Genomic DNA, 26,465 nt, shown 5'->3' on the forward strand with positions numbered 1-26,465 from the left:
GGCTAAGAGTCTTGTCATCTGAACAGCCCAGGACCACCTTACACACTGCCCAGGCTTGCACCCCAGGAAGGTGACTTTGGTGCTGCTAACACAGCTGTTTGACTTCACCTCATTCTCTTGAGACAGACGGATGCCAACAACATTATGTGATGGAGGTGTTTTCAGTGGAGACTGGTCCATGAGGGCAAATGGGGCAGTGGCCCACCAAACCTCAGGCAGCCCCCACCTGCCTGCCTTCTTACTTACAGCCCGTCAGGGGGCAGTTCTGTCTGTGATTGGCTGTGGCTCCACTTACTGCCCCCCAGCCCAGCAGTCCCATGGCTACATGCTTTATGGGATGAATACTATTAAAATAAAATGAATAAATCTGAAAGGCCCTGTTCCTGACCGCAGTGAGGATTTGTCTGCCTAACAGCATACCACACTCTATTTTTGGTTCCTTATACAAAGGACTTGCAAACTACAGGCAGATGTCTTTGTCTCAGTTCCTGTAATTTCACTTTGGAGCTCGCCTACTCATAACTAGTTTACATGTGTTTGCCCATTTCGCATTCCAGGAACACATTTCACATTCCTAGAACTATCAGCTTACATTCTTCATTCTGTAGATTCAAATAAGGACAACAGTATTTAATCAGTCAGGCAGATTGATCAACTCAGCCGGTGCTCCCAACTGTGTGTGTGTGTGTGTGTGTGTGTGTGTGTGTGTACACACACACTTACAAAAATGTAAACAGTAGGTGCCATTTTAGAAGAGTTCCTTCTCATATCTCTTCTAAGATGGTTCCTGATGCAACACAGTGTGTGTGTGTGTGTGTGTGTGTGTGTGTGTGTGTGTGTGTGTGTTTTTCATCTGAGACCAGATGGACATGTTGTTCTAAGATGTTTGATACCACACTTGCATCTTAAAGACAAAGGAACTCTTTTTTCACCCTTCAGAAAAACTGTTTAATTCACACAACATGTTATGCAAGCTTACCTGTCTGTGTAATTAACCAACTGCAATTCAGATGGTGAACCCATTCGTAAGAAATCCATGGGGAAGGGCAATTTACAAAACAGTTGTGCTCAGCTTTCTTACAGCATAAAGAGTGGCTCAGTGTACACCACCTTTTTAAAGTCATTGTTGACTTTTCAGGAGGAATTTGACCCAGGCATTTGGTGGCTGAAAGACAATGTACTTGACAACCATGAGATCACTGGATGAGATAATATTTTTCACTGCTTTTAGAACTTTTTTTTTTAACTGTTGTGGTTTTTAGAATGTTTTCATACCGTCCGACATTTTACCCACAAAAATTAGAACGCTCCATTTTTTGTTCCAAGCTTTATGAATGTGCGAGAGCACAGAAACAAAACACACATTCTTTGACCTCGCAAGACCGAAAAACATTCCATTGTTGTGGCATGACCCAGCTGATTCACACCAGAGCACCACATCGCCCACTACCCCTCACTGCCGCCCATCCCTCCCTTCTCCACACCATGACACAAAACCAAAGAGCTGAGGGACAAAGGCAGGGTACCCTCAAGGAAAGGAGGTCCATCCCACTGAAAATGGGGCACTTGGCAAATACCATATTGACCTGAATATAAGACTCACTTTTCCCCCACATTCCAACTGTGGAAAGTTAAAATGCGGCTTATATTCGCGACCTTTGGTATGTAACCAAATTATGGAAGGGAAGGGGGCACCAGAATCGTGGAAAGAGGCATTCATCACCTTGATACCAAAATTGGAATCTGAAAAGACTCAACTTAAGAATTACCGTCCCATCTCACTCCTAAACGTGGATTACAAAATTTTTGCTGATATCTTGGCAAATAGACTGAAAAAAGTTTTAAAAGAAGTAATTCATAAAGACCAAGCAGGCTTTCTCCCTGGCAGGCATTTGTCTGACAACACCAGGAATATTGTTGATGTTTTGGAGTTACTGCAGACAAATTTGAATACAAAAGCAGCTTTGATTTTTATAGATGCGGAGAAGGCCTTTGATAATATATCTTGGAAGTTTATGAAGAAAAATTTGGAAGGGATGGGAGTGGGAAGGGCGTTCCAGAATGGTATTGAAGCAATCTATTCAGAGCAAAAAGCTAAATTGATAGTAAATAATGTGGTGACAGAGGAGTTTAAAATTGAAAAAGGAACACGACAGGGGTGCCCCTTATCACCCTTGCTATTTATTTCTGTCCTGGAGGTGTTGCTTAACTTGATTAGGAAGGATCAGCAGGTGCAAGGAATACAGGTCGGAGGAAAACAATATAAACTGAAGGCTTTTGCAGACGATTTGGTTTTGACATTACAGGAGCCAGAATCTAGCACAAAAAGAGCTTTAGAACTAATTTCTGAGTTTGGTCGGGTGGCGGGATTTAGGTTAAACAAACAAAAAACCAAGGTCTTGGTAAAAAACTTGACACCTTCAGAAATAGATGGGTTTCAAAAGGAAACAGAATTAAATGTGGTTAAAAAAGTGAAATACCTGGGAGTTAATTTGACCGGGAAAAATTTGAATCTATTTAAAGACAACTATGTAAAATGTTGGACCGAAATCAAAAAGGACCTAGAAATTTGGTCAAGATTGAAACTTTCCTTGTTGGGAAGAATTGCTGCCGTTAAGATGAATGTATTGCCAAGAATGTTGTTTCTGTTTCAGGCCCTGCAGATCGTGGACAGAGTAGAGTGTTTTGGAAAGTGGCAGAGGGACATTATGAAGTTTGTCTGGCAGGGCAAAAAGCCCAGAATAAAATTTAAAATATTAACAGATGCAAAGGAAAGAGGGGGATTTGCCCTGCCGGACTTAAGGTTGTATTATGAAGCTGCATCCTTCTGCTGGATGAAAGATTGGTTTTTGTTAGAAAACACTGATGTCCTAGATCTGGAAGGGTTTAACAATGCTTTTGGATGGCATGCATATTTGTGGTACGACAAGGTGAAGTCTCACAAGATGTTTAAAAACCATATTGTCAGGAAATCTTTGTTCATTGTCTGGACTAAATACAAGGACTTAATTGAAAATAAGACTCCGAGGTGGTTATCACCGATGGAGGCTAAGGCCACAAAAATACTTAATATGGGGGGTGGCTGGGCAAAATATTGTGAAATAATAGAAAGAGAAGGTGACACTTGGAGGTTGCAGAGTTTTGAAAAATTGAAAGGAAAGGTGCGAGACTGGTTGCATTATGCCCAAATTTTAGAGATCTTTAAAAAAGATAAAAAAATCGGCTTCCAGGTGGAAAAATCAGAATTAGAGTTGGAATTACTTGAACCTAAGACGAAAGTGCTTTCAAGAATGTATAACTTGTTGCTTAAATGGAATACTCAAGATGAGATGGTTAAATCAGCCATGATTAAATGGGCACAAGACATTGGATACAACATTATGTTTGAAGACTGGGAAAGGTTATGGACCACCGGTATGAAATTTACGGCATGTAGTGCCTTAAAAGAAAACATTATGAAAATGATGTACAGGTGGTACATGACCCCAGTCAAACTTGCAAAGATATACCATTTGTCAGACAATAAATGTTGGAAATGTAAGGAGGCTGAAGGAACATTCTTTCACCTCTGGTGGACATGTCCGAGAGTGAAGGCCTTTTGGGAAATGATTTATAACGAGTTGAAAAAGGTATTTAGGTATACCTTTAATAAGAAACCAGAAGCCTTCCTCCTGGGCATTGTGGGCCAGAGAGTGTTAAAGAAAGATAGAACTTTCTTTTTATATGCAACTACAGCAGCAAGAATTCTTATAGCTAAATATTGGAAGACACAGGAGCTACCCACACTGGAAGAATGGCACACGCAACTGATGGACTACATGGAACTAGCCGAAATGACGGGCAGAATCCGAGACCTGGGAGAAGAGGCAGTGGAAGAGGACTGGAAAAAATTTAAGGACTATCTACAAAAACATTATAAGCTATATGAAAGTTGAGAATTTGCTAAGTTTTGAGGAAAACATGCTTCAGTATTGAGAATTGAAAATGATTGAAACTAAGTTATAACGGTGAAAAGTTTTAATTTGGAATATATAAATAGATGAAAGTACAAAAACATATGAAACAAGGTATTAATTTGCTGTACAATACTCTTTTATTGTAAAGAATGCAGGGATGGAAGATTTGGGGAAGTCCAGTTGAATATGAAAAAAGATGTGGAAATGTGAATTTTCTTTTTTCTAACTTTTTCTTTTCTTTGTAAAACTGCTTTTGTTGTGTAAATTGATGATGGATTTTGACTTTGGAAAATAAGCAATAAAAAAATATTATTAAAAAAAAAATATATATTCGCGACCTTACAGTATGCAGCCAGGAGCGTGGGGCAAACAGCACCAGGAGCATGGAAAAGCGGTGCCCGCCCCGCACATAGTCCCCCATCCTCTCCCCCAAGGCCAGGAAGGTAGAGAGCAAGGAAGGGGAAAGGCCATTGGCAATGTAGCCTGGAGCAGCGAGGAATAGAAAGGCTTATATTTGGGGTTTTGGGTCCCCCCCCTCTTTCCCCCTCTAATTTTAAAGGTACGGCTTATATTCAGGTGTGGCTTATATTCTGGCTAATGCAGTATATGTTTTGACTTGGGGGGGGGTTGCTGCCCTGTGCTGCTTTTAGGAGGAAGGGTGGGAGATAAATCATGACAACAGCGAATGGTTTATTATTAATGTGGGAGCAATAAAACCATGACCCCTGGCTTAGCGCCACATCCAAACCGAGGGTGGGGGGTTGTGGCACTCAAACAAACCATGATTGCTAAAGCCAATGATTTCAGATTGTGGTTTGTTTGGAGTGAAATGAGCCACACACACACACACATCATGATGGATGTAATGCCAGAAATCACTGTGTCTTGCTGCCGTTTGCACAAAAAGAAAAATACAGCAGCGTCATAAGAGCATTTGTAGAAAACCATTATCTGCATATTGCTGTGGTGTTCAAATACAGCCAGTGTCTAGATACATACATACATACATACATTATAGCTACCTGCAAAGATAGATAGATGATAGATAGATAGATAGATAGATAGATAGATAGATAGATAGATAATATATGGTATCTGTATGTTTTCCATCTCAGGGTGATCAGCAGCTGTCTTTTGTGGCATGAAAGGATCAGTATCTTTCTACGCAAATTTAGGATTCAACATAGACTAGACTACATTCATTCATTCATTTTATTAAACTTACATCCCATCCTTCCTCCTGAAGATTAGCAACCACATCAATAATAAAGCCATTTAGTCTTACAAAAAAAGTTTAAAACAACCCTCCAGTTTAAAACAGTTAAAAACCTTCTAAAAAAAGAAGCCTCTACTCCCACAGCAAATAATTTCAAGGCTGCCAAGAAAAAATTTCAGCCAACGAATGCCTAAGGGAGCAGCAATGTTTTTGAATTCTTCCTAAAAGTTTATAATGACAGAGAGAGGGATGCCTTATTAGGGCACATCTCAGATTCTCCTGCGTGGGAGCCATATATCTGGCCTGGGAGAGACTACTAGACTCCCCAAATTTATGAACCTGCACAGACCCGATGACATCTCAGATACTTGAGAATTGCAAAATCTCTCTGCCGTGTGTGTCCATTTCCACAGCAAGGATGACGAAAGAAACACTACAGCACTACATGGCTAGGAAATATCCTCCACTTCCTGGACCTATGTTGCAATACCCAGGACAAAACTGTCTCTTGCACGTTGCTTGCCCCTCATTCCACACGCTCTTCATCTGGAAAGCTAGACACAGCAAATCTGTCCTCTCTAAGAAGCTGCGTATCTAGGAGTCTCCAAAGGAAGGACCCAGAGCCTGGCCAGCATTGCAGAGGCAACACACACGCCTTAAAGAAGACCCAGACCACAGGAAGAGGGCGCTAAAGGCAGAGGAAAGGCAGAAGGTGAGGAAAGGGTAGGAGAACAGAGAAAGAGAGAGAAAAAGCAGGACATCTAGCAGCTAACCGGGGCAGGAGGAGGAACGCCAAGAACTGAGCAGAGGTTGCAGAACTGAGAAGACGAAGGAAGAAGAAGAAAGCACCACCATGAGCAAACCAAACTATGAACAGCTGGGTGAGAAGGCACTTGCCGCTCAGAACCCCCCTGCCTACTCTGAAAAAGAGGCCTATGCAGAGCCTGACCCACTGAAACAGCCTCCTGGGCCAGCACCCCAAGCAGGCTATGGGGCAATGCCAGCACCCCAAGCAGGCTATGGGGCAATGCCTTACTATGGCCCACCCGGTGCGGGATCTCACCTAGGCCCAGTCCTTCAACCTCCACAGGCGGTCTACGTCACACCTGTACAGCCCACCAATGAACCCGATTACTTGATCTACTCCATCTTCACCATGCTCTGCTGCTGCTTACCCCTTGGTATTGCCGCCTTGGTCTACTCTATACAGGTAAGTGTGTGTGAAAGGGAGAGACAAAGAAATGGGGGTGGGGGTGAGGCTTTGCTAGAAAACAAAGGAGGCAAAAAAGGCAAGTCCCTCCCTTAGTAACAAGGGGTTGCACCCAACCGAGTTCTACTCAGAGAAGACCCATAGCAGGTAACAGGTCCAAATTCGTAATGGGCATTGATTTCAGTGGGTCTGCTCTGAGTAGGAGGAGCATTGGCTTAAGTGTTGTTTTTGGAAGGTGGCATCACAAGCTATAATTTGGCTATAATTTGGTTATAATTAGGAGTGGGGCTTCTGTCTTTCATTGAAAATATTTCCCTTTAAAGTTAAGCACTGGCACTATGGGAGTGGGAGGGGAGTGAGGAGAGAAATTCAATGCAGTTTCAATTGAAGGCAAACCCACCTAATTTGTTCTTTCTGAAACGATACACAAACCAAAAAACAGCCCTCCTCCCAAAATTCACACTTTTCTGAATTTTGCATTGCAGTTCTCCAGCCGAGTATGTGTGTACCAAAATGCATACGCTAGGGCAAAGCTAGGGTAAAATGCATATACTGGTAAAAGCAACACCTAAGAAAGGATTGCATTGTATTTGGGGAAATTGCTTTGCAAACATGTGTATCTGGGCAAATGAGATGATAGGTCTTCATGGGGTCTTTAAAAGAAAATGACAGTGTGGTGCAGAAAAGTGTATAAACGAAATTAAGATTGCGGAAATGAAAAACGGAGAGAAACCAAAACTGACAGAGGGGCCCATCCCACAGCCCTCCTACACAGTTACAAGGAATTAGGTAAATAAAGGAGAAACAGACACACATTGCTAAACTACATGTTTACTTAGCTGCATGTTACACTGCAACATCTGGAGGAGGCTAGCCTTGCTAGTCTGTTGCGGTGTGAGCAAGGGAGAGCCTCATAGCACCTTAAAGGGAACAAATTGTTGCGGCATCTGTTTTGGTGCACCAGAAACAAAAATATCATGCCACCACTTAGCTGCAGAATCGAGGCATGGTTAAGGGTGTGATGTGGTATCAAACTTTTTTTATTTTAATGCAGCAAAGATTGTGGATGGAAAACCGACTGTTTGGCAAGGGCTAACTTACCATGGAGCTGTTTACAACTTGGTGAGATGGTCACCTGGAACATCTTGTCACACAGCTAGGAGATTGTTCCTCATATCCTTAGATCAAGGGCCAATTCTTCACTGGGCATGATGCTGCAGATGATCAGCTCCGGGGCAAAGAGCTCTCTATGCCACCCCAATACCAACCTGATTATGACACAGCTAATGCTGGATCCAATGTCAGTGCTCTGTGTTTTGAGAACTGGGATCCACCTTTGTCTTCCTTCCTTCCTCTTTTACTGCATGCATTTACAGAATAGTAGAACTGTCGAGTCAGAAGGGACCCTGAGGATCATCTAGTCCAAGCCCCTGCAATACAGAAATATGCAGTTCTCCCATACGAGGGTCGAACCTGCAACCTTGGCGTTATCAGCACTATGCTCTAGCAGACTGAGCTACCCATCTGATCTTTCTCTTGGGGCATGTTTTGTTTTCCTTTCCCTTTCTTCCTTATTCTCTCCTCCTTCTCCTTCTAGTTCCCGCTCCTCCTCCTCCTCTCCTCTCCCCTCCTCCTCCTATTGTTTAAAACAATGTGCACGAAATTACCAGAGAGAGATAAAGAGTATGGCAGAAAGCCACTGGTGTGACCCAGCTTAAATGAGGATGTGATCCAGGATACGGCTCATGTCAATGGGCGCATTTCCCTTCTTTGTACATCGCCCCCGAGCAAGGAGTTGTGGAAATGCTCATCATAAGCGAGTTCTCCATAACTGTGTCCCCAGGCACCGTGAACCCCTCCCCATCGGGCCATATCAGTAAAACAAGGACCACAGGAAACATTCAGTGAGGTTCAATTAGGCCACAACTTTGTTGATTACGAGTTTTGGGTTGGCATTAAGCAGCCACCATCTCCTCCAGTCAGCCTGCTGGAGGGATTCTGGGGACCAAGCCTGATTTGGGGTCGACCCATGACATACATCAAATAAATGCAACCCGCACAGACTTGCGGCATTGGGGAGTGCTGTGGCTCTTAGCCTGGATGTATGGACAGAAGCTCCTCCTTGTGGATCTCTTTATCGGGACACCCCAGTACCAAGGAGTGGGGAGCAGAGGCTCATAATCTCCTTTCCATCAAAGAATAGGCTACCTTCATCTGATCTTTCTCTAGGGTGTATTTTATTTACCTTTCTCTAACCCACATTCACTTTCTTTCTTTCTTTCTTAATTCTCTCCTTCTACCCTTCTAGTTCCATGCTGCTGCTGTTGTTGCTGCTGCTGCTCCCTCCTCCCTCCTCCCTTCTCCTCTTCTCTTTTTCCTTTTAAAACAATGCAAAATGAAATGACCGAAAGGCAGGGAGAGAGAGAGAGAGAGAGAGAGAGAGAGAGAGAATGGCAGAAAGCCACTGATGTGACCCATCTTAGAACACGATGCGGTCCAGGATATGGCTCAGTGTCCGTTCCCCCTCTTTGTACCTCACCTCTGAGCAATGTGTTGTGCAACTGCTCACTGTAAGTGAGCTCTCCGTATTTCTCAACAGAAATATCTGTACATGCACCCAATAGACATTCAGAATACCACAACACACACGTAACTGGCTGTAAAGTAACATAACATTATATATAATGAAACTGTAATATAATCATCATATCAAAAAATTGCAAAGCACTGTTCCTCATGGCAATAACATATCATATTACTATTAATCTTCTATATGTTTTTATTGTTGTAAAGTCCAAGGATAGTCAAGTCCAAAGACTGTCAAATCCAAGGATTACAACGGACAGTTCCTGTTGGTTAATAGTGTGTGTGTTGACTCAATAGACATTCAAGCATTAAAACATGCTTAAAGTCCATATAAATCATTCATCATAATTCTAAATAATATTTCCTCCAATGCAACTTAACCATCATGCCTTTATGCATTTGCAGCATTCTAATTAATAATACTAATTAGGTTATCTTCTTTAGCCCTAGCATTCTGTTCAAGTTCTACCAGCCCCTCAAAGATCCAGAAAAATCTCCTGATCTGCCTTGTTATGCAATTCCCTTTTCACAAACATTTGGGCGGCTTTTAAAGCACATTAAACACATTCATAGAGAAGGCTGTCAGCGATTACAAGCCACAATGGCTGATGTTCTACCTTGACTGTCAGAAGAATTATGCCTCTGAATACCAGTTGCTGAGAATTGCAGGTAGACAGGCAGCTGCTGTTGCATTCTTGTCCAATTTGCAGGCTTCCCACATGCATCTGATCAGACATTGTAAGCACAGGATGCTGAGCTAGACACGCCTGATCAGGGTTGCCATGCTCTTACACAGTGGGGATTGCCATAGAACCTCTGGCTGCATATGCACCATACATTTCAAAAAGTCCATTTAAAGCACATTTCTCCCTGAAGAACCTTGGAAAGTAACTTTCCCCTCCAACAGTTCCCAGCCACTCTTAACAAACTACAGCTCCCAGGATTTTTGTGGAGTGGGTGTTTCAAACATACGGTATGAACCCAACCAGAGTTGCCAACAGGCCTGGACCAACTGCGGCAAGGGAGGAGGAGAGAGGGTCTTTAATCATGAGATACTTTAAGGGCAGGTCCCAGCCTGCCTGCTGGCGGTTGCCAAGAGCCTGATTTGCAAATTGCTTGTGGAGAAACCTCACCACTGGTCAGATCTGTGCTGGTGAAAACTCAGAGGACCATCCAAACTGATGCCTTGAACCTCAGTGTGAGCTTATAGCAGGCATAGGCAAACTCGGCCCTCCAGATGTTTTGAGACTACAATTCCCATCATCCCTGACCACTGGTCCTGTTACAGATAGGTAGCCGTGTTGGTCTGCCATAGTCAAAATAAAAAAATCCTTCCAGTAGCACCTTTAAGACCAACTAAGTTAGTTCTTGGTATGAGCTTTCGTGTGCAAGCACACTTCTTCAGATACGTTGTACAGATAACAGTACAACGCATCATCAGAGATCTACAACCTCTCCTGGACAATGACAGTTCTCTTTCTCAAGCTCTGGGAGGAAGACCTTTCATTGCCTACAGACAGCCACCCAATCTTAAACAACTCCTAACCCACAATAATACTACAACCAGACTTAACACGGACACTGGCACCAGAGCCTGCAATAAACCTAGATGCCAACTTTGCTGCCACATACACCCGGACAACACCATTACTGGCCCCAACAACATCACACATACCATCTCGGGACTATTCAATTGCTCATCATCTAACATTGTGTATGGCATCAAATGCCAACAGTGTCCTTCAGCTCTCTATATTGGACAAACAGGCCAAACCTTACGCCAAAGAATAAATGGACATAAAAGGTATCTGAAGAAGTGTGCTTGCACACGAAAGCTCATACCAAGAACTAACTTAGTTGGTCTTAAAGGTGCTACTGGAAGGATTTTTTTATTTTGACACTGGTCCTGTTAGCTAGGGATGATGGGACTTGTAGTCCAAAAACATCTGGAGGGCTGGGTTTGCCTATGCCTGGCTTACAGTCTTGCTCTGCTCTGCTAGGTTCCAGACTAAAACCACAAGGTTACTGGTAAGTGACTGATAGCCTCAAGCAACAAGATTCTTCGTTGGCTAACACCAGGCAACTGTTTCTCAGCTTGCCACTTCTGCATGCTGGAGGTGTTCTCCAGCTGCATGGTTTCTCACTCGTTTCTCTCTCTTTCTCTGCAGACAAGAGAAGCCAACTTCGCTGGAAATGCCGTGTCCGCCAAGAGAAATTCCCGAATGGCACGCCTCTTCGGTCACATCGCTCTGGGGATTGGGCTGGGGTGCCTTGTTATATATATCATCATCGTAGTGATTGTTTCTACCACAGCAGCCTACCTTCCACCGCAGAAGCCCTGATGATGCCCTCTGCAGCCTTCAGATTCCAAAAGACCTTCCCCACCTCACCCCAGCAGACAGGCAAGAGAAGTCCCCCTTTGACAATCGTCTTCCATAACAGAATACACCACTGGCTAGATGGCATGCGTGTGTGCCCTCGCGTCACCTGTCTTCCATAAAGTCGACTTGGTCGCCATCAATGGGGCACAGGGCTGCAGAGCACTGCATCTGAGCCAGCATTAGCTGACCTGAAAGTTCCACCTAGCAAGAGCTCTGCCGCAGCCCAAACGCATTAAACGAAAAGCATTGTCTTGCTCCAGCTCTACAACACACAAGCATCCCAAACAGAAACAACAAAAGAGGGACAGGCAAATGGATTTGGGTGCTGAGGATCTGAAACAGTGTCCTGCCTGATGGCTTGGGAAATGTCTGAGTCAATTGCCTTGCTCTTGCCAATGTTAAAGTAGAATTACCTGTTTAGACCATATCCCGTCCAGAGCCCAGATGTACCTCTCCTCCATCTGACACCTCTGGTCCAGGTTTCTTCCCTGGGCCTTTAGTGTAGTGGCATTTGAAACACCCATCCATTATATATCTGCCTTTGAGAGGTCTTTATTAACTTTCCAGTGCACTGTTGAATGCCTTTCTTTTATCCCTGCCTGTGTCTGTATTTGGTTCAAAATTGTCTTTTATGAATGAACAAGCCAATCTATGTTTACTTGTGGGGTTGCTTTACCCCATATATGCCAACTCAACCATTTTGATCTGTGGAACTAGCACTGTTACAAGGGCTACATAATGTTCCCTTTGCTTCTGTAAGGAATCAATATTTTAGTGTGGCAACGCTCACACTTTGGAACTCCCGACCTATTGACACCAGGCAGGTGCGTTCCCTGTATTCTTTTTTGGTGCCCACTAAAAACATTTTTATTTAGACAAGCCTATATAGACATGTAGAAGGTTGGGGTTGTGTTTTAATCAGCTTTCAAGCTTATCGTTGATTCAATTATTTTTTAATGTTTTGAATAGCTGTTAACAGGGGGCTCACTTCTTATTCTTTTCTCTTTTTTTACACCACTTTGAGGGTTGTCTGTTTGCTATGTGCTCCAGCAGGATATAAATTTTGTGAAATAAAAATAAACAAGGAATAATCAGTTGGCACAAGCTGCTCTTTAAACCACGGCATAAGATGGTCCCCCCGTAGCCCCAGACCACATTTTGTGCGGTTAACAAATCGTGTATATCATATAATATTGCTTAATCCAGGAATGAAGATGATTTTCAGTGTTAGTGAAGAGAAGCTGTCAGTTTCATTAAAAATATTTGAAATACCTCCTGCCTCCAAATGATATTGTATTTACTTCAAATGAGCAAACTGTATGCTATTGTGATCAGTGGGGCGAGTCTACATATTGCAGAGACCTGGGGAGGGACAACACATTTGTCTTTGCACAGCATATTTGTTCCCCACCCCAAAATTTTCCCTGTTAGTGGGGAACAGGCCAGTACCACCAACACTAATGGGCAGATGTTTTTCCCCTGCTACAACGAGACATTGCCAGGCTCAGGAATGGAGTGGCAAGCTCAGAAGAATGAGGAGCGGGAACAGGAGGATGACATAGGACCTGCACTGTGGGGTGGGTTGCCAAGCCAGGGACATTCCAGACTCTGAGATTTCACAGCCCAAAGCTGAGACCTGGAGGGCGGGCCTGGAGATGTCATGGAGGTGGACCCTAGTGATGTCATTAAACATGACACATTAAGTGAAATATACTCGGAGTCGAGTGTGGATTTCATGCTCTTTATTCAGCTCATACTAGTGAGGAATGGAAGTTCCCCCGAAATGTCTGCTTTATATACATTATTTACACAATGGGCCCCACGTGATTGGCTAATTCTGGGATTCTCCTGTAGGCCAATCAGGTTGCGGATTCACTTCCACCTGGAGTTGGGTTGGGTGGCTCCTGCAGACCAATCAGACTGCTGCATTCTGAATCCTATTGTTCTAGGACCAATCAGACTGCTGCATTCTGAATCCTATTGTTCTAGGACCAATCAGACTGCTGCATTTTGGATCCTATTCAACTCAGTACATAACATTAAGCCACAGAACAGCATCTGAAAAGGAAGAGCAGAGCCCCTTGAAACCAATACTAGTGAACTGCCAGCGTTAAGGATGCAATTGCCAATCAGTACAGTATGCATTTAATTTCCTCCTGATCTCACTGTCTACACACAATCTCACCAGGGCTGGAAGAACCACAGTCAGAAGAGGAGGGGCACAGCCTAGTCGCCCAGGACCCATTGGTGCACCAATGCAATGACTCATCTGTCTTGCAAGGCACAAGAGTCACACAAGTAGGCTCGCCTTGCCCTGTCTTCAAAAGCTTGGCAGGTGGGTGTGTCAACCCATTGGGATTAGTCCATTGCTTCTGCACAGTTCTGAATTCCTTGCCCTGATCTTGGGCTCTGTAAGCTGAAATCACAGCTTCTAACCTGGCTAATCTCACCTTTCCTGTCACCTAGCCTGAGCGTAAAGGCTGCCTAGACTCACCACCATTGCTGAGCTGGAACCTCTATGTCAATAAAGATCTCTTCCTTACTCTTGCCTCTGTTGTCATAGTCCAAGCGGGAGTCAGGACAATGTTATACCCAAGTGTCCCCTCTTTCATTTTTTAAACATTGCAGTCGGAGTGAATGAAAGCCATCTATCTCTATCAGGAGTGCGCAACTTGTGGCTACTCAGTTGTTGCTGGACTACAAATCCCATCATTCCTGGCCACTGGCTCTGCTTGCTGGGGATGATGGGAAGTGGAGTTCAGCAGCAGCTGGAGGACCAAATATTCCCCACCGCAGGCTGGATCCATGCTAGCTGACGACCAGCCAGCAGCCACAGCTAAAAAGTGCATGTTGTCTCCACTACGGCAACATTATCCTAAATGCCACTGATGATAATGATAATGATAGTGATAATGATGATGATGATTCCCTGCTGGAGCAGTTCGTAGCTTCCGCCTGCCCCTCCTTGCTTATGGGTATCTCATTAAAGGAATCCATGAGGAGTTGCTTCTGTCTGAAGACAGAGGCCAGGGCCATAGAACTCCTCCAGGGGGATCCCTTGGGGGGAGTGGTGTTCCCCTATTTGATGTAGGTCATAGGCCTCCCCCATTTGTGGTTTCCCCTTAGATACACTCCCAGCAGATGGGCTGGAAATAATTAAATGGCTTTACCCAATAGCTTTGCCAAACCTTTCACAACTGTATCAAATAGTTGTGGCCTATTTCAACCCCCAAAAACCCCTTTCTTCTGCTGTCTTGCCTGCTTATTTCATCACATAGGGAGTGACTGGGTCATGGGGCTTTGGCATCCAACAGGAATCTTTGTTGGCCAACACAGAGGCGACTGTTTCTCAACTTCTCAGGAGGACCACCCACTTCTGCATGCACGCAATGTTTTGCATTTTTCCACTAATCCGTTGCTTCTCTCTTTTTCTGCACAGACACGCGAAGCAAATATCACTGAAAACAGCTTGGCTGCTCAGCAAAACTCTCACTTGACACCCCTCTTGGTTCAAACAGCTCTCCTGGTAGGGATTGGATTCCTAACTCTGTAGCTTTCCTTGCTGTTCCTCTCTGATCTTTGCTCAGTAGCTGACATTTCCTGAAGATGCATTGCACAGCATTAATATCTGAAAAGATGGACCAGTTATCCTGGTTTGATGCCATGCCTTTTGAATCCTTCTGTTGGTGCAAGCTGGTACACATTGCATGCTCACCCTGTGATTTCCGTATAACATTAAAAATACATTAAAACATCAGTCTTTTAAAACTTCTCTAAACAGGGCTGCCTTCAGATGTCTTCTAAAAGTCAGATAGTTATTTATTTCCTTGACATCTGATGGGAGGCCATTCCACAGGGTGGGCGCCACTACTGAGAAGGCCCTCTGCCTGGTTCCCTGTGGCTTCACTTCTCAAAGTGAGAGAACCACCAGAAGGCCCTTGGTGCTGGACAGTGTCCAGGCTGAACGATGGGTGGGGAAACATTCCTTCAGGTATACTGGGCCTGAACCTTTTGAATTGTGCTCGGAAACGTACTGGGAGCCAATGTAGGTCTTTCAAGACCAGTGTTATGTGATCTCGGCAGCCACTCCCAGTCACTAGTCTAGCTGCTGCATTATGGATTAGTTGTAGTTTCCGGGTCACCTTCAAAGGTAGCCCGACGTAGAGCACATTGCAGTAGTCCAAGTGGGAGATAACCAGAGCATGCACGACTCTGGTGAGACAGTCTGTGGGCAGGTAGGGTCTCAGCCTGCATACAAGATGGAGCTGGTAGACAGCTGCCCTGGACACAGAATGGACCTGCACCTCCATGGACAGCTGTGAGTCCAAAATGACTCCCAGGCTGCGCAGCTGGTCCTTCAGGGGCACATTTACCCCATTCAGGACCAGGGAGTCCTCCACACCCACCCACTCCCTGTCCCCCAAAAACAGTACTTCTGTCTTGTCAGGATTCAACCTCAATCTGTTAGCCGCCATCCATCCACCAACAGCCTCGAGACACTCACACAGGACCTTCACCACTGGTTCCAATTTGAAAGATATGTAGAGCTGGGTATAATCCGCATATTGATGGACACCCAGCCCAAACCCCCTGATGATCTCTCCCAGCGGCTGCATGTGGATGTTAAAAAGCATGAGGGGAGGATGGAACCCTGAGGTTTGATGAACAGCAGTAGAATGTAAGAACTTCAAAACAGTCTTTGAGGCAACTTCAGGGGAAACAGAATTGTAAAGCTGACCAAAGGTCAGGAACCACAGCTTAACGATCCTGACCTAACCTCTGTCTGAAAACCTCCAATGAAGGAGAATCCACCACCTTCCAAGATACTCCACTGTCAAACAGCTCTTACTGTCAGAAAGTTCTTCCTAATGTTTAGTCGGAATCTCCTTTCTTATAACTTGAATCCTTTCTTGCAATTTGAATCCTCTGGAGGAGCAGAAAACAATCTTGCTGTGTTTTCCATATGACAGTCCTTCAGACACTTGAAGATGGCTATCAGTCTTCTCTTCTCCAGGTGTGTCCTGACCCTTTGTGATCATTGGAGAAGCTTCAGCCAATCACTGCCTGCAGTTTCATCACCATGAAATTTCAAGAGAGAGTGAATTTCAAGCTAGAAGTTTCTTTTTTCTCTCTCCTAATGCAAAATATCACCAGGATCACACCTGGGAAGGGAAGAGCTCAACCTCTTCCATTCCTGCCTACATGCTACTGTCACCCTTGATATTGTCCCCAGGCCCTGTATTTTTATTTTTTATTTAAAAAAAAAACCAGACATGACTGCAAACCATTCAATTAAAGAAATGTCTAGTTTGGCTCCAAGATGCAGACTGAGATGTGCAAGGCATTTTTATTTGATCCAGTAAATTTCCAATTCTGCACCAGCTGAACAACTCGACTCTCTTTGCTTTGCTTTCATTTTGTTGATGCTGTTATTTTTCACTGCCAACAAGGGAAGACTTGCCTCTACCATATGCTAACCCAGTTCTAACTACTCAGGGAACCCCTCCAGACTAGTGGTGGTGCTGGGGTTTGTGAGTATATTCTGCAATATGTGTCTGACACTATAGCAGTGGTGGGTTCACACTGAACCATCCGCTCTGCAGCTCCAGGAGGAAAACTCAGATCAGGACAATGGTGCAGGGAACAAAGGGTTAATCCCCCCTTCCCTTCCCCAGTATTGTGGCCCAGATTTGAATTTGTCTAGTCCATGGGTCTGATGGGAGCAGCATCTGGAGGACCACAGCTCCCCTAGCCCTGGTTTAAATGAAGGGATGGAAGTACTCTGTCTCAAATGCACAGGTGAGACATACCTGGGAGGGCTAGCTAGCAAGACAGGAATAATATCCCGAATGGCCTAGATGGAGTGGGAAACTGGGCAGAAACTAAAATGAAATTCATCAGAGACCAATGCATTTAGGTATCAAGAAAAAATTAAATGCCCATGAGTCAGCAACGCAATGCGGCTTGGAAGGTTAATGTGGTTTTTGGCTGGATTCCACTTCATTCGTTTCAAAAGAAAACACCATGAAAATGGAGGGGTGGGGGAAACGTAATCAATTACATATCATTTGCCGTTTGCAAGCACAACAGAGAACGCTTGTCATATTTGTTGCCTTGATTCCCCTTCCAGGCTTGTTTTATATATTGCATAGGGCAAGGTTTTTTATTTTATGTATAATTCTTATGTATATTATTATGCTATTTTATTCCGTTTGGCCACAACCTGTATTTGGCTGCCTTAGGAGTACATTTGAAATCTGAATCCTGTTAGATGCTTAATCCAAAGGATTGTCCTCTCAGTGTTTTCTATTGCAGAGTCAATTACGGTAATACAGGAAACGCTGGAGAGGTTTAAGAAACATCTAATGATCAGGAATAAACAGAGGCTCTGAAAGGGGACCTGGTGGCCTCCTCAGACTGTCAGTGATGTTGCCTGCACCCCAGTCTCCAAGTGGTGAGAGATTCCAGGAATTCCAAGCACTTTTCCCTGGGTTTGGTTTCCTTGGAATGACATTGGAGACTGTGGTGTCTTTAGGACATACGGTTTTATTGAGTCGTGTGTGTGTGTGTGTGTGTGTGTGTGTGTGTGTGTAGGGCTCACAGCATTAGAAGAGAAGAAGAAGAGTTTGGATTTGATATCCCGCTTTATCACTACCTGAAGGAGTCTCATAGCGGCTAACATTCTCCTTTCCCTTCCTCCCCCACAACAAACACTCTGTGAGCTGAGTGGGGCTGAGAGACTTCAAAGAAGTGTGACTGGCCCAAGGTCACCCAGCAGCTGCATGTGGAGGAGCGGAGACGCAAACCCGGTACACCAGATTACGAGTCTTCTGCTCTTAACCACTACACCACACTGGCTCATTAATACTCCAGTGGGCCTTGCCTCCCTGTTCGCTTTCCAGGAAACCCCACACCCCAGGCTACCACTTTTGGATTCAGCCTACAGAGAAGGCCAAGCACCTCTGTGTTTGATTTCAGTTCCCAGCATCAGCCCAACTCACTCCTGAAACTAACCCCCAACCAGCGGCGGAGCATATGCCCACCCTGCCCAGGGTGGGTGCACTCCCGAGGGGTGCTGGGGGTGGAGGGTGCCCTCCCAGGGGCAGGAGAGCCACTCGGATGCATGGAGTGGCACGTGCACCCTGCAGCCGGGGGCAGAGCGAGCCGCCGATGGCGGACATTCGGCGGGCCACCCACCCGCAACGCCAAAACGGAGGAGGAAGGGGGAAATGCCAATGGCAAAGCAGCAAAGCTCTCCCCTCCCCCGCCCAATGGCTCAATGTAGGCTTGGGAGTTGCAGGCAGACAGCTGGAGGAGACTCTTGAGAGTCCCATGGACTGCAAGAAGATCAAACCTATCCATTCTGAAGGAAATCAGCCCTGAGTGCTCTCTGGAAGGACAGCTCGTGAAGCTGAGGCTCCAATACTTTGACCACCTCATGAGAAGAGAAGATTCCCTGGAAAAGACCCTGATGTTGGGAAAGATGGAGGAGAAGGGGACGAGAGAGGACGAGATGGTTGGACAGTGTTCTCGAAGCTACAAACATGAGTTTGACCAAACTGTGGGAGGCAGTGGAAGACAGGGGTGCCTGGCGTGCTCTGGGCCATGGGGTCACGAAGAGTTGGACACAACTAAACAACAACAAAGTGCACCAAATGTCACTCCCCTTAGTGAAGGCGCCCGGGGCAGACCAGCCCCACTGCACCTGCCTTCATCTGCCCTTGCCCCCAACACCGGTATATTGTTCTCCCTAGGATGATGTGACTTCCAGCCAGTTGAGGTGGGGAAAAGACGCCACCACCCTCTTCCTACATGCATCTTCAGTTGTCAATGTGGCCACACAATTCCCTCTTTCAGATGGTGGTGGTGCTACTTAGCAGGACTGGCTCTGGCTGTTAGCTATGGGGTTCGTCCATGCTTCCACTTGCCCTGTGCCTAGAAAGCAAGGTCTGAGCAGTCTTCCCCCTTGCCGCCATCCTTTTCAGACAAAACCCCCCTCTTAAGCGCTAAATCAGAGCAAACATCAATGCAAGAAAACCTGAATTTGCTGTGTGCTCTCCTTGAGCCCTAAAGAGTGGTTTTCCCCAGGGAATAAATGACCAACGGGGAGATGCATAACCACTGTGCAAGCAAATCAGCATCACTGCACACTGCTGTCTAATCTTCCCGCAAACAAATCAAGACAAATACTCATAGACTAACCTCTGCATAACCCAATCAGGATGAATGCTCAAGAAACACCTGCAGGAGCTCAAGGAATAGATTCCTGTTCTTATTTTCAGCTGTAAAATGGGGAAGAGTGTGTTTGTATCTATGTATGAAGGAGCCCATCCGTTCACAGTGCCCTACTTCAATAAGTCTTCGCCCATATCACAGTACGTGAGTCTGTCTCTCTGTCTGTCTGGGTTGCTTGTTCTCTGCCTTATTCCACCCACACATCCGCCTAGGCTCCGAGACATCATGAAGTCATCCTGTCCGAGAGCCAGGGCAATCAGTAAATCGTTCATTAAGCAGACGGGCAGACCAACCAGCGTTATAAGGCAAGCGTCCAGCCATAGAGAAGATTCAGAGGGATTGGTTGGGCGCCACGAGAGGAGGAAGGCAAAAGGCACAGAGAGGATTGGAGGAGGTGAGAAGAAGAGAAGAAGATACCCAGCAGCAAGTCAGGGTGGCCAGCAAGGAGGAACGTGAAGAACTGAGAAAGGCAGAGAAACTGTACTTGGAGAACTGGGAAGAGCTGGAGGGGAAAGAGGGCAGTAGACTGGCAAAATGAGTGACCCAAACTATGAGAAGAAGTCCAGCAACTGGCCTGACTCTCAGGCTCCACCACCCTTCTCTGAAAACCAGCCCTTTGAGTCAGAGGCTGATCCACTGGCACCTCCTGGTCAGCCTCCACCCGCCCCGGGCTATGGGTCAGCTCCCTCTATGCCACCTCTTTACCAAGCTTATTATGGCCCACCAGATTCAGGAGGCTACCAAGGTTCGGATCAAACCCCGCAGGCCATCTTCATTGTGCCTCCTCAGCCTACCAATGAACCCGATCACCTGTACTACTCTATCTTCACCATGCTGTGCTGCTGCCTACCTCTGGGCATCGCTGCCTTGATTTTCTCTATAAAGGTGAGAAACAAGAGAGGGAAAGTGAGCGTGGGAGGGCATTATGCAGTGCTAGAATACAAGGGGGCAGAGATGGCATGCCCCACTTAACTTTTACCTCTTGAGAACTGTGTTTTAGGAGACTTCAGGGCTGGCACTGGTTGGGCCAAAACTGGCATTCTGGGTGGAAGAGTCTAAGCTTGTGGCTTTCACTATGAGCCCTTTCCCCACAATGTCAAGGACTGTTGTGATGTGCTACAGGCTAGGGAGTCAATGAAGGCGAAAGCACTATGAGGCACAGAGTGGGTGGTGTTTGCAGACAAAGCAGGCTTGCGAAGGTGCATGTTTACTCTTGCAGAGTAGCTTCCGGAGGGGCAGGAAATCAGAAAGAGAGTCTCCTGGCAACTTAAAGATGAACAGGTGGGTATGGGTTGGTGGCATCCATTTTCGTGGACTAGACTGCAGTAGTCTTCAACCTTGGGTCCCCAGATGTCGTTGGACTACAACTCCCATCAACCGCAGCCAGCTTAGTCAATGGTCAAGGATGATGGGAACTGTAATCCACCAATATATGGGCACCTAAGGTTGAAGAGCAATGAACTTGAGCCTCCTTCCAAATTTAGGCTGGGCCACCACTAAATTCTAACATCTAAGCGTTCTTTTGGGTGGTAGCTTTGCCTGAGTTTTGCCGATATGGATGGAGTCGTTTACTGCAGCTGGGAATCAGCTGGCCAAATCAGATGCCCATTTCCCCAAGTGGTGGTGGATTGCAGCTGCTGTGCATTGCACAACCTGAATATCCTTTCAAAACAGTTACAAGAATTGCACCCCTTCCTTCCATCTTTGCAGCAGCGGCTGGTTGGTTCTCCACTTAGCATCATGTTATAGATGATCCATAAGACATCTGAAAGAAGTCCTGTATCAGCAGGTTTTTAATGTTTGGCGTTTTTATTATGTTTTTATATGTGTTGGCTGGGGCAGTCCAGCCAGATGGGTGTGGTATTATTACTGCTACTGCTACTGCTACTGCTACTGCTACTGCTGCTGCTGCTGCTGCTGCCGCCACCAAATAACCTAATGCAGACTGTGGAACATTATCACTTAATATGTGGGTGTCTGTGTTGCCCTACTGGGGTTCAAAGGAATAGCGGCTTGGTATTGCAACTGATGGGATGTGGGTGGCGCTTTGGGTAAAACCTCAGCGCCTAGGACTTGCCAATCGTATGGTTGGTGGTTCGAATCCCCACAGCGGGGTGAGCTCCCGTCTTTCGGTCCCAGCTCCTGCCCACCTAGCAGTTCGAAAGCACCCCTAAGTGCAAGTAGATAAATAGGTACCGCTTTATAGCGGGAAGGTAAACGGCGTTTCCGTGTGCTGCGCTGGTGCTGGTGCTGGCTCGCCAGAGCAGCTTTGTCACGCTGGCCACGTGACCCGGAAGTGTCTCCGGACAGCGCTGGCTCCCGGCCTCTTAAGTGAGATGAGCGTACGACCCTAGAGTCGGACACGACTGGCCCGTACGGGCACGGGTACCTTTACCTTTTTATTGCAACTGATAGGAAGAACAAAATTTTAACCTATGCTGCACTGCAGAGCAAATAGATCGACACAATGGAAGGAACTTTTAATCACAAGACCCTTACCTTGATAGTCCTTGGAAACAGATAGCAGATGGCCTGTTTGAACTGGTAAATCAACACTGGTTGTAGAAGCATAGCGCCTTGACTGATATTACTAGCAGTAGCATTGTTGCACAACTGATGGGTATGTTTGATCATTGTGGCAATCCAGATAAGCTTGTGGCTGATGGTGCAACCAAGTCTGTGGCAGCATAAATCTCAGCCAGTTCAAACTGATGTGACTTGGGGGAGGGGGAGGAGTTGCCTCTTCAGATTATCCGGCCAAGCAAAGTCAGGAGCTTTTTTTATATAACTGGCAAACCTCAGTAACCCCATTTACAACTGGAAAAGTGGGTTGATATCATACTTGGAGAATAAAAGGCACAGCGGACTCGGGGGAGGATTAATTAATTAGATAATCCATACATCATGTAATAAAAAAAATTAAGGTCTTATATATATAAAATAAATGTTCATAAATGTACCAACCAAGCATGTACATAGATATGTAGACCACATGTCTGGAGCAGCACAGGAAGACCAACCAGAAACCATTTTGACTCCCAAACTGACCAAATGTTTTCTCTGCGAGGAGGGAGGGGGTGAGGGAGCCTCTCCATTGTCTCAGGAATTGGGTAATCACCATCTCAAAGGAATGGGCAGACTACCAGGAAAGGCAATCAGATAAGGCAGACAGGAAAAACAACAACATTCAAATTTATGCTGTAGACCGCCTTTTCTGTGATGTAGGCATGAAGTTTTGTGGGGGGTGGTCTTAGGTTACACCCCTTCTGTGATGTAGGTATGATGTATGGAGGGGTGGTCTTGAGCTCCAGGGCAGAGAACTTAAAATGTCTATATAAGGGCAGGCACACCTTTGTTCTGGGTCCTCCTCCTTTCCTGTGGGTGAGGGGAGCACCCTGTTGCAACAGCTTTAATAAAGATCAGGCTTACTAGCTGCTTTGTTTCTCAATATTCTTTGGTTGGCCTCTGTTATTTTCTCCTACCGATAGGGAACTCACTTAAGGACTCTATACAAGCTCTTGGATACCCCATAAGGAAAGAAGGGCAGATTTTGTTTACAACACATCGTTACTCTGAATAAGTCAATAATGTCCAAATTGCTGATGAATAGATCTCATGAGTGTGCAGACTGTGTTTGCAGAAACCCAAAGGAGTGTCCAGTTCTGAGACTCAGTCAGAGCATACAGCCCAAGCTCTGAGTCTTGTTGTGCTCTGCTAGGTTCCAGTCTTAAACCATCTGGTTAGGAACATAGGAAACTGCCTTGTCCAAGTCAGACCATTGATTTATCCAGCTCAGTATTCCCAATAGTGACTGCCAGAGGCTCTGTTTAGCTTATACGTAAATCCAGCACTGACTACAACTATAATTTATTTTATTATGTGCTCTTCACCCTAAGGTCTTGGAATGGGTTACAACAATGAAAGCACAATGCTAAGAAGAGTTTAAAACATCTCCAAGATCTCTTGTTGGAGATGTAGATTAAATGAAGGAGATCACATACATATCTTTTGGAATTGCTCTCAGATAGAAATATTCTGGAAATCCATGCATGTCCATATCCATCTCTGAAACGTTAGGATATCATATGCCCTTGGAACCTAAAACATCCCCACTTGGTTATCTAAATGATGCTATTCTGGGAAACGATCAAGAAATAGTGTTCCACCTTATAACTGCTGCTAAGATTATAACAGCTAAAAACTGTGAGGGAAGCAGATCTGCTACTGCAATCTGAATGGATCGAGATAGTAACTATGATTAAGCTAACTAATTCTAAAAGAATACATATAAACCAGGGCTGCCAGTTGTTTTGACATTACCAGGATTTCAAAGGCAGAATTGATGTCCCGTGGCGTGGGGTGGGGATTTCCGAAATACAGAGCTTTGTCCTGGGATCTTAGGTAAGTCAGTCACATTTATTTACTTTAAAAGGCTCAACAGTTTTGGGGGGTATCCTGGTTTTTACTTTTTGAAATATGAAAACCCGATAAACCAGCCAACAGGTTTACGGAAACATTACAAAAGATATGTTTTGGAACAGCAAGTTCATATAATCACAAAGATAATTTGTTGGCTATTGGTTAGTGCCTCACAGCCTGAGACAAAAGGATTGTTTGCTAGCTACCAGCCATGCCTGCATTCCGGACAAGGTCTCTAGTTGCATTTTTTTCATGGATTTTCTCTCTTCTTCCCCAGACTCGCGATGCCAACCTTTCTGGAAACGGAACAGTCGCTCGGCAGCATTCCCGGACAGCACAGCTCTTGTCCCACCTGGCAGTCGGGGCGGGGCTCACATTCATATGTCTGTATATCATCTTAACTGTGATTATGTTTAAGGCAAGAAGTTATGAGCTACAAAACCCTTGAAGATGTGTGACACGGCGTGCATATCCCTTCTCTCCATCCTACCCTCACGCACAGAGAAATTCTCCTCTGATGTCATGCCCTTTTGAATCGGTCCCCCCCAAAAAGAAAAAAGAGATGTGCTACAGGCTGGTTCACACACACACACACACACACACACACACACACACACACACCATGAAATGTCTATGCACTTCACTCAAGGACCAACAGAAGATGTGAACTGCATAGGACTGCATTTGAGGTGATATCAGGTGATATGAATGTTCTTTCTGGTAGATTTAGTGGGGGGGGGCTTTGCACATCAAGAGATGGGTACTGTGTGTGATCCAGCTGCACAATAACACAAAGATCCCAAACCAAAATAGGAAGAGGAAAACTGATCAGCACTGAGGATCAAATGCACTGAAACATCTGATGGCTGGAGATTGCCTATAGTCATCTTGATTTGATTTTATAGTTGCATGCCACTTTCCCAAGAACAATAGCTCACAACAATAACAAAGAATCAGTAAAGGGGAGCAGCATTTCCTAGCACTATCTATCTGTCTGTCTATCTATCTATCTATCTATCTATCATCTATCTATCTATATCTATCTATCTACACATACATACACACACACACACATATACAGAGAGAGGGAGAACTTTTTTCTGGGGGTACGCATACCCCTAAACATGTTGTGAATCTTTGTACTTTTGTCCATTTACTGTGTTTATTTCCCCCGATTTGAACTATAAAATTGTGATATTCTTGAGTCAAAATGAGAGTACCCCTAAACATTTTTTTAGAAAAAAGCACTGTGTGTGTATATATATATATATACACACATACACACACACACACAAAATAAAAATAATAAAGATGAATACCAGAAATGAATCAATACAAAATGGCAAAACTTCAAAATGAATCATATTGGATATACATTTACAGTAGTAAATGAATACATAAACCAATAAACCAATGCTAACTAGACTTGGAAACGGGGGGATCCTGCAAACCTACACACCTCCTGTATCTCAGTGACAGTGCCACGATCCACGACAGCAGACCCTCACTGTGGAGTGTGGAGCAACCTCCGCTCTTGCCCTGCTAAAGTCCTCACCAGCACATTATACACATGCTGCAAAACCACTGCATTGATCTACCGTTGCCGGTGATAACACCATGAAATGGGTTCAGATCTCCTCCTCTCCAGCCTACATTCCCTCCCCCCCTCCTGCCCAATTTCCTTCCCATTTCAGATTTCTTTCTTTGGACTACCAGTCTTCCTCGTCTTCTCCTGGGCTGTTCCCAGTCCTTCTGCCAAAGCTTCCCTTGATCTCCCACCCAGGCTCTCCAGTATTTCGCAGGCAAAACCTGGGACATGCAGCTGCCCGTCACTTGAAATCTCATACCACAAATTGATGCTCTCTTGCCCCGCTACGCAGGACTTTGTTTCAGCGGCAGCTGCTCCATTGGTGTGAGTGAAGCAGTGCCCCCCTAACCATAGTCTGCCCTTGGCCAGTACCCACCTGCCTGCCTTGCTACTTACATCCAGCCAAGGGGGTTGGGTTTATTATTGGCTCTCTCCCCTTTTAACCTCAGCATTGCTCTTGTATGGGGAGGATGGAGCAGGCAAAACTAGAATTAGTTGGCTCTGCCTCGCATTAGCTGTGGCTGTGCCTGTCGTTGCCTCTGGTGCCCCCTGCTGTTGAACTCCCTGCCACCCACCCTATCAGCCCCAATGGGCAGCAGCCCTTTGCTTTGTTTTGTCGGCCCCGGTGTTCATTAAGGCTGCTGTAGCATGTTTTCAATGCATAGAAGCTGGTTGTGCTTTTGGTGAAAATATATACTAGATGGACAAATTTGCTTTAAAGATTCATGATCAGCCTCGTCGCCAGCATGTGACTTGGAAGGCCGTGCGCACTACATAATCATAATCAGGTGCCTTATTGTCTGTACTTGTGAGCTCTGCTCATCCTCCTCTCCTTGGATGCAATTGTCTTGTGAGAATGTTTTGTAAGCTGCTT

At 45.2% G+C, this 26,465-nt stretch overlaps 1 protein-coding gene and 1 long non-coding RNA gene across 2 annotated transcripts in view; one reads left to right on the forward strand and one right to left on the reverse strand.

Moving 5' to 3' along the window:
- Positions 1–26,465, reverse strand: part of LOC308484587 — a 241,250-nt gene that overhangs the window by 17,252 nt on the left and 197,533 nt on the right. The gene's annotated exons all lie outside the window — the stretch shown is intronic.
- Positions 5,549–12,621, forward strand: LOC308484650 (proline-rich transmembrane protein 1-like). The gene is made up of 2 exons (XM_081019568.1): positions 5,549–6,382; positions 11,137–12,621. The coding sequence occupies exons 1-2, from the start codon at positions 6,026–6,028 to the stop codon at positions 11,308–11,310; spliced, it is 531 nt and encodes a 176-aa protein (XP_080875694.1). The 5' UTR covers positions 5,549–6,025; the 3' UTR covers positions 11,311–12,621.

Source organism: Podarcis pityusensis, assembly GCF_964106645.2.
Source record: "Podarcis pityusensis genome assembly, chromosome: 8".
Lineage (NCBI taxonomy): Eukaryota > Metazoa > Chordata > Lepidosauria > Squamata > Lacertidae > Podarcis > Podarcis pityusensis.

Excerpts from the sequence above, each read along its gene's own strand:
- LOC308484650 (XM_081019568.1), top strand. The coding sequence starts at position 6,026 with ATGAGCAAACCAAACTATGAACAGCTGGGTGAGAAGGCACTTGCCGCT. Across the intron at positions 6,383-11,136 it reads CCTTGGTCTACTCTATACAG|ACAAGAGAAGCCAACTTCGC; the intron begins GTAAGTGTGTGT and ends CTTTCTCTGCAG.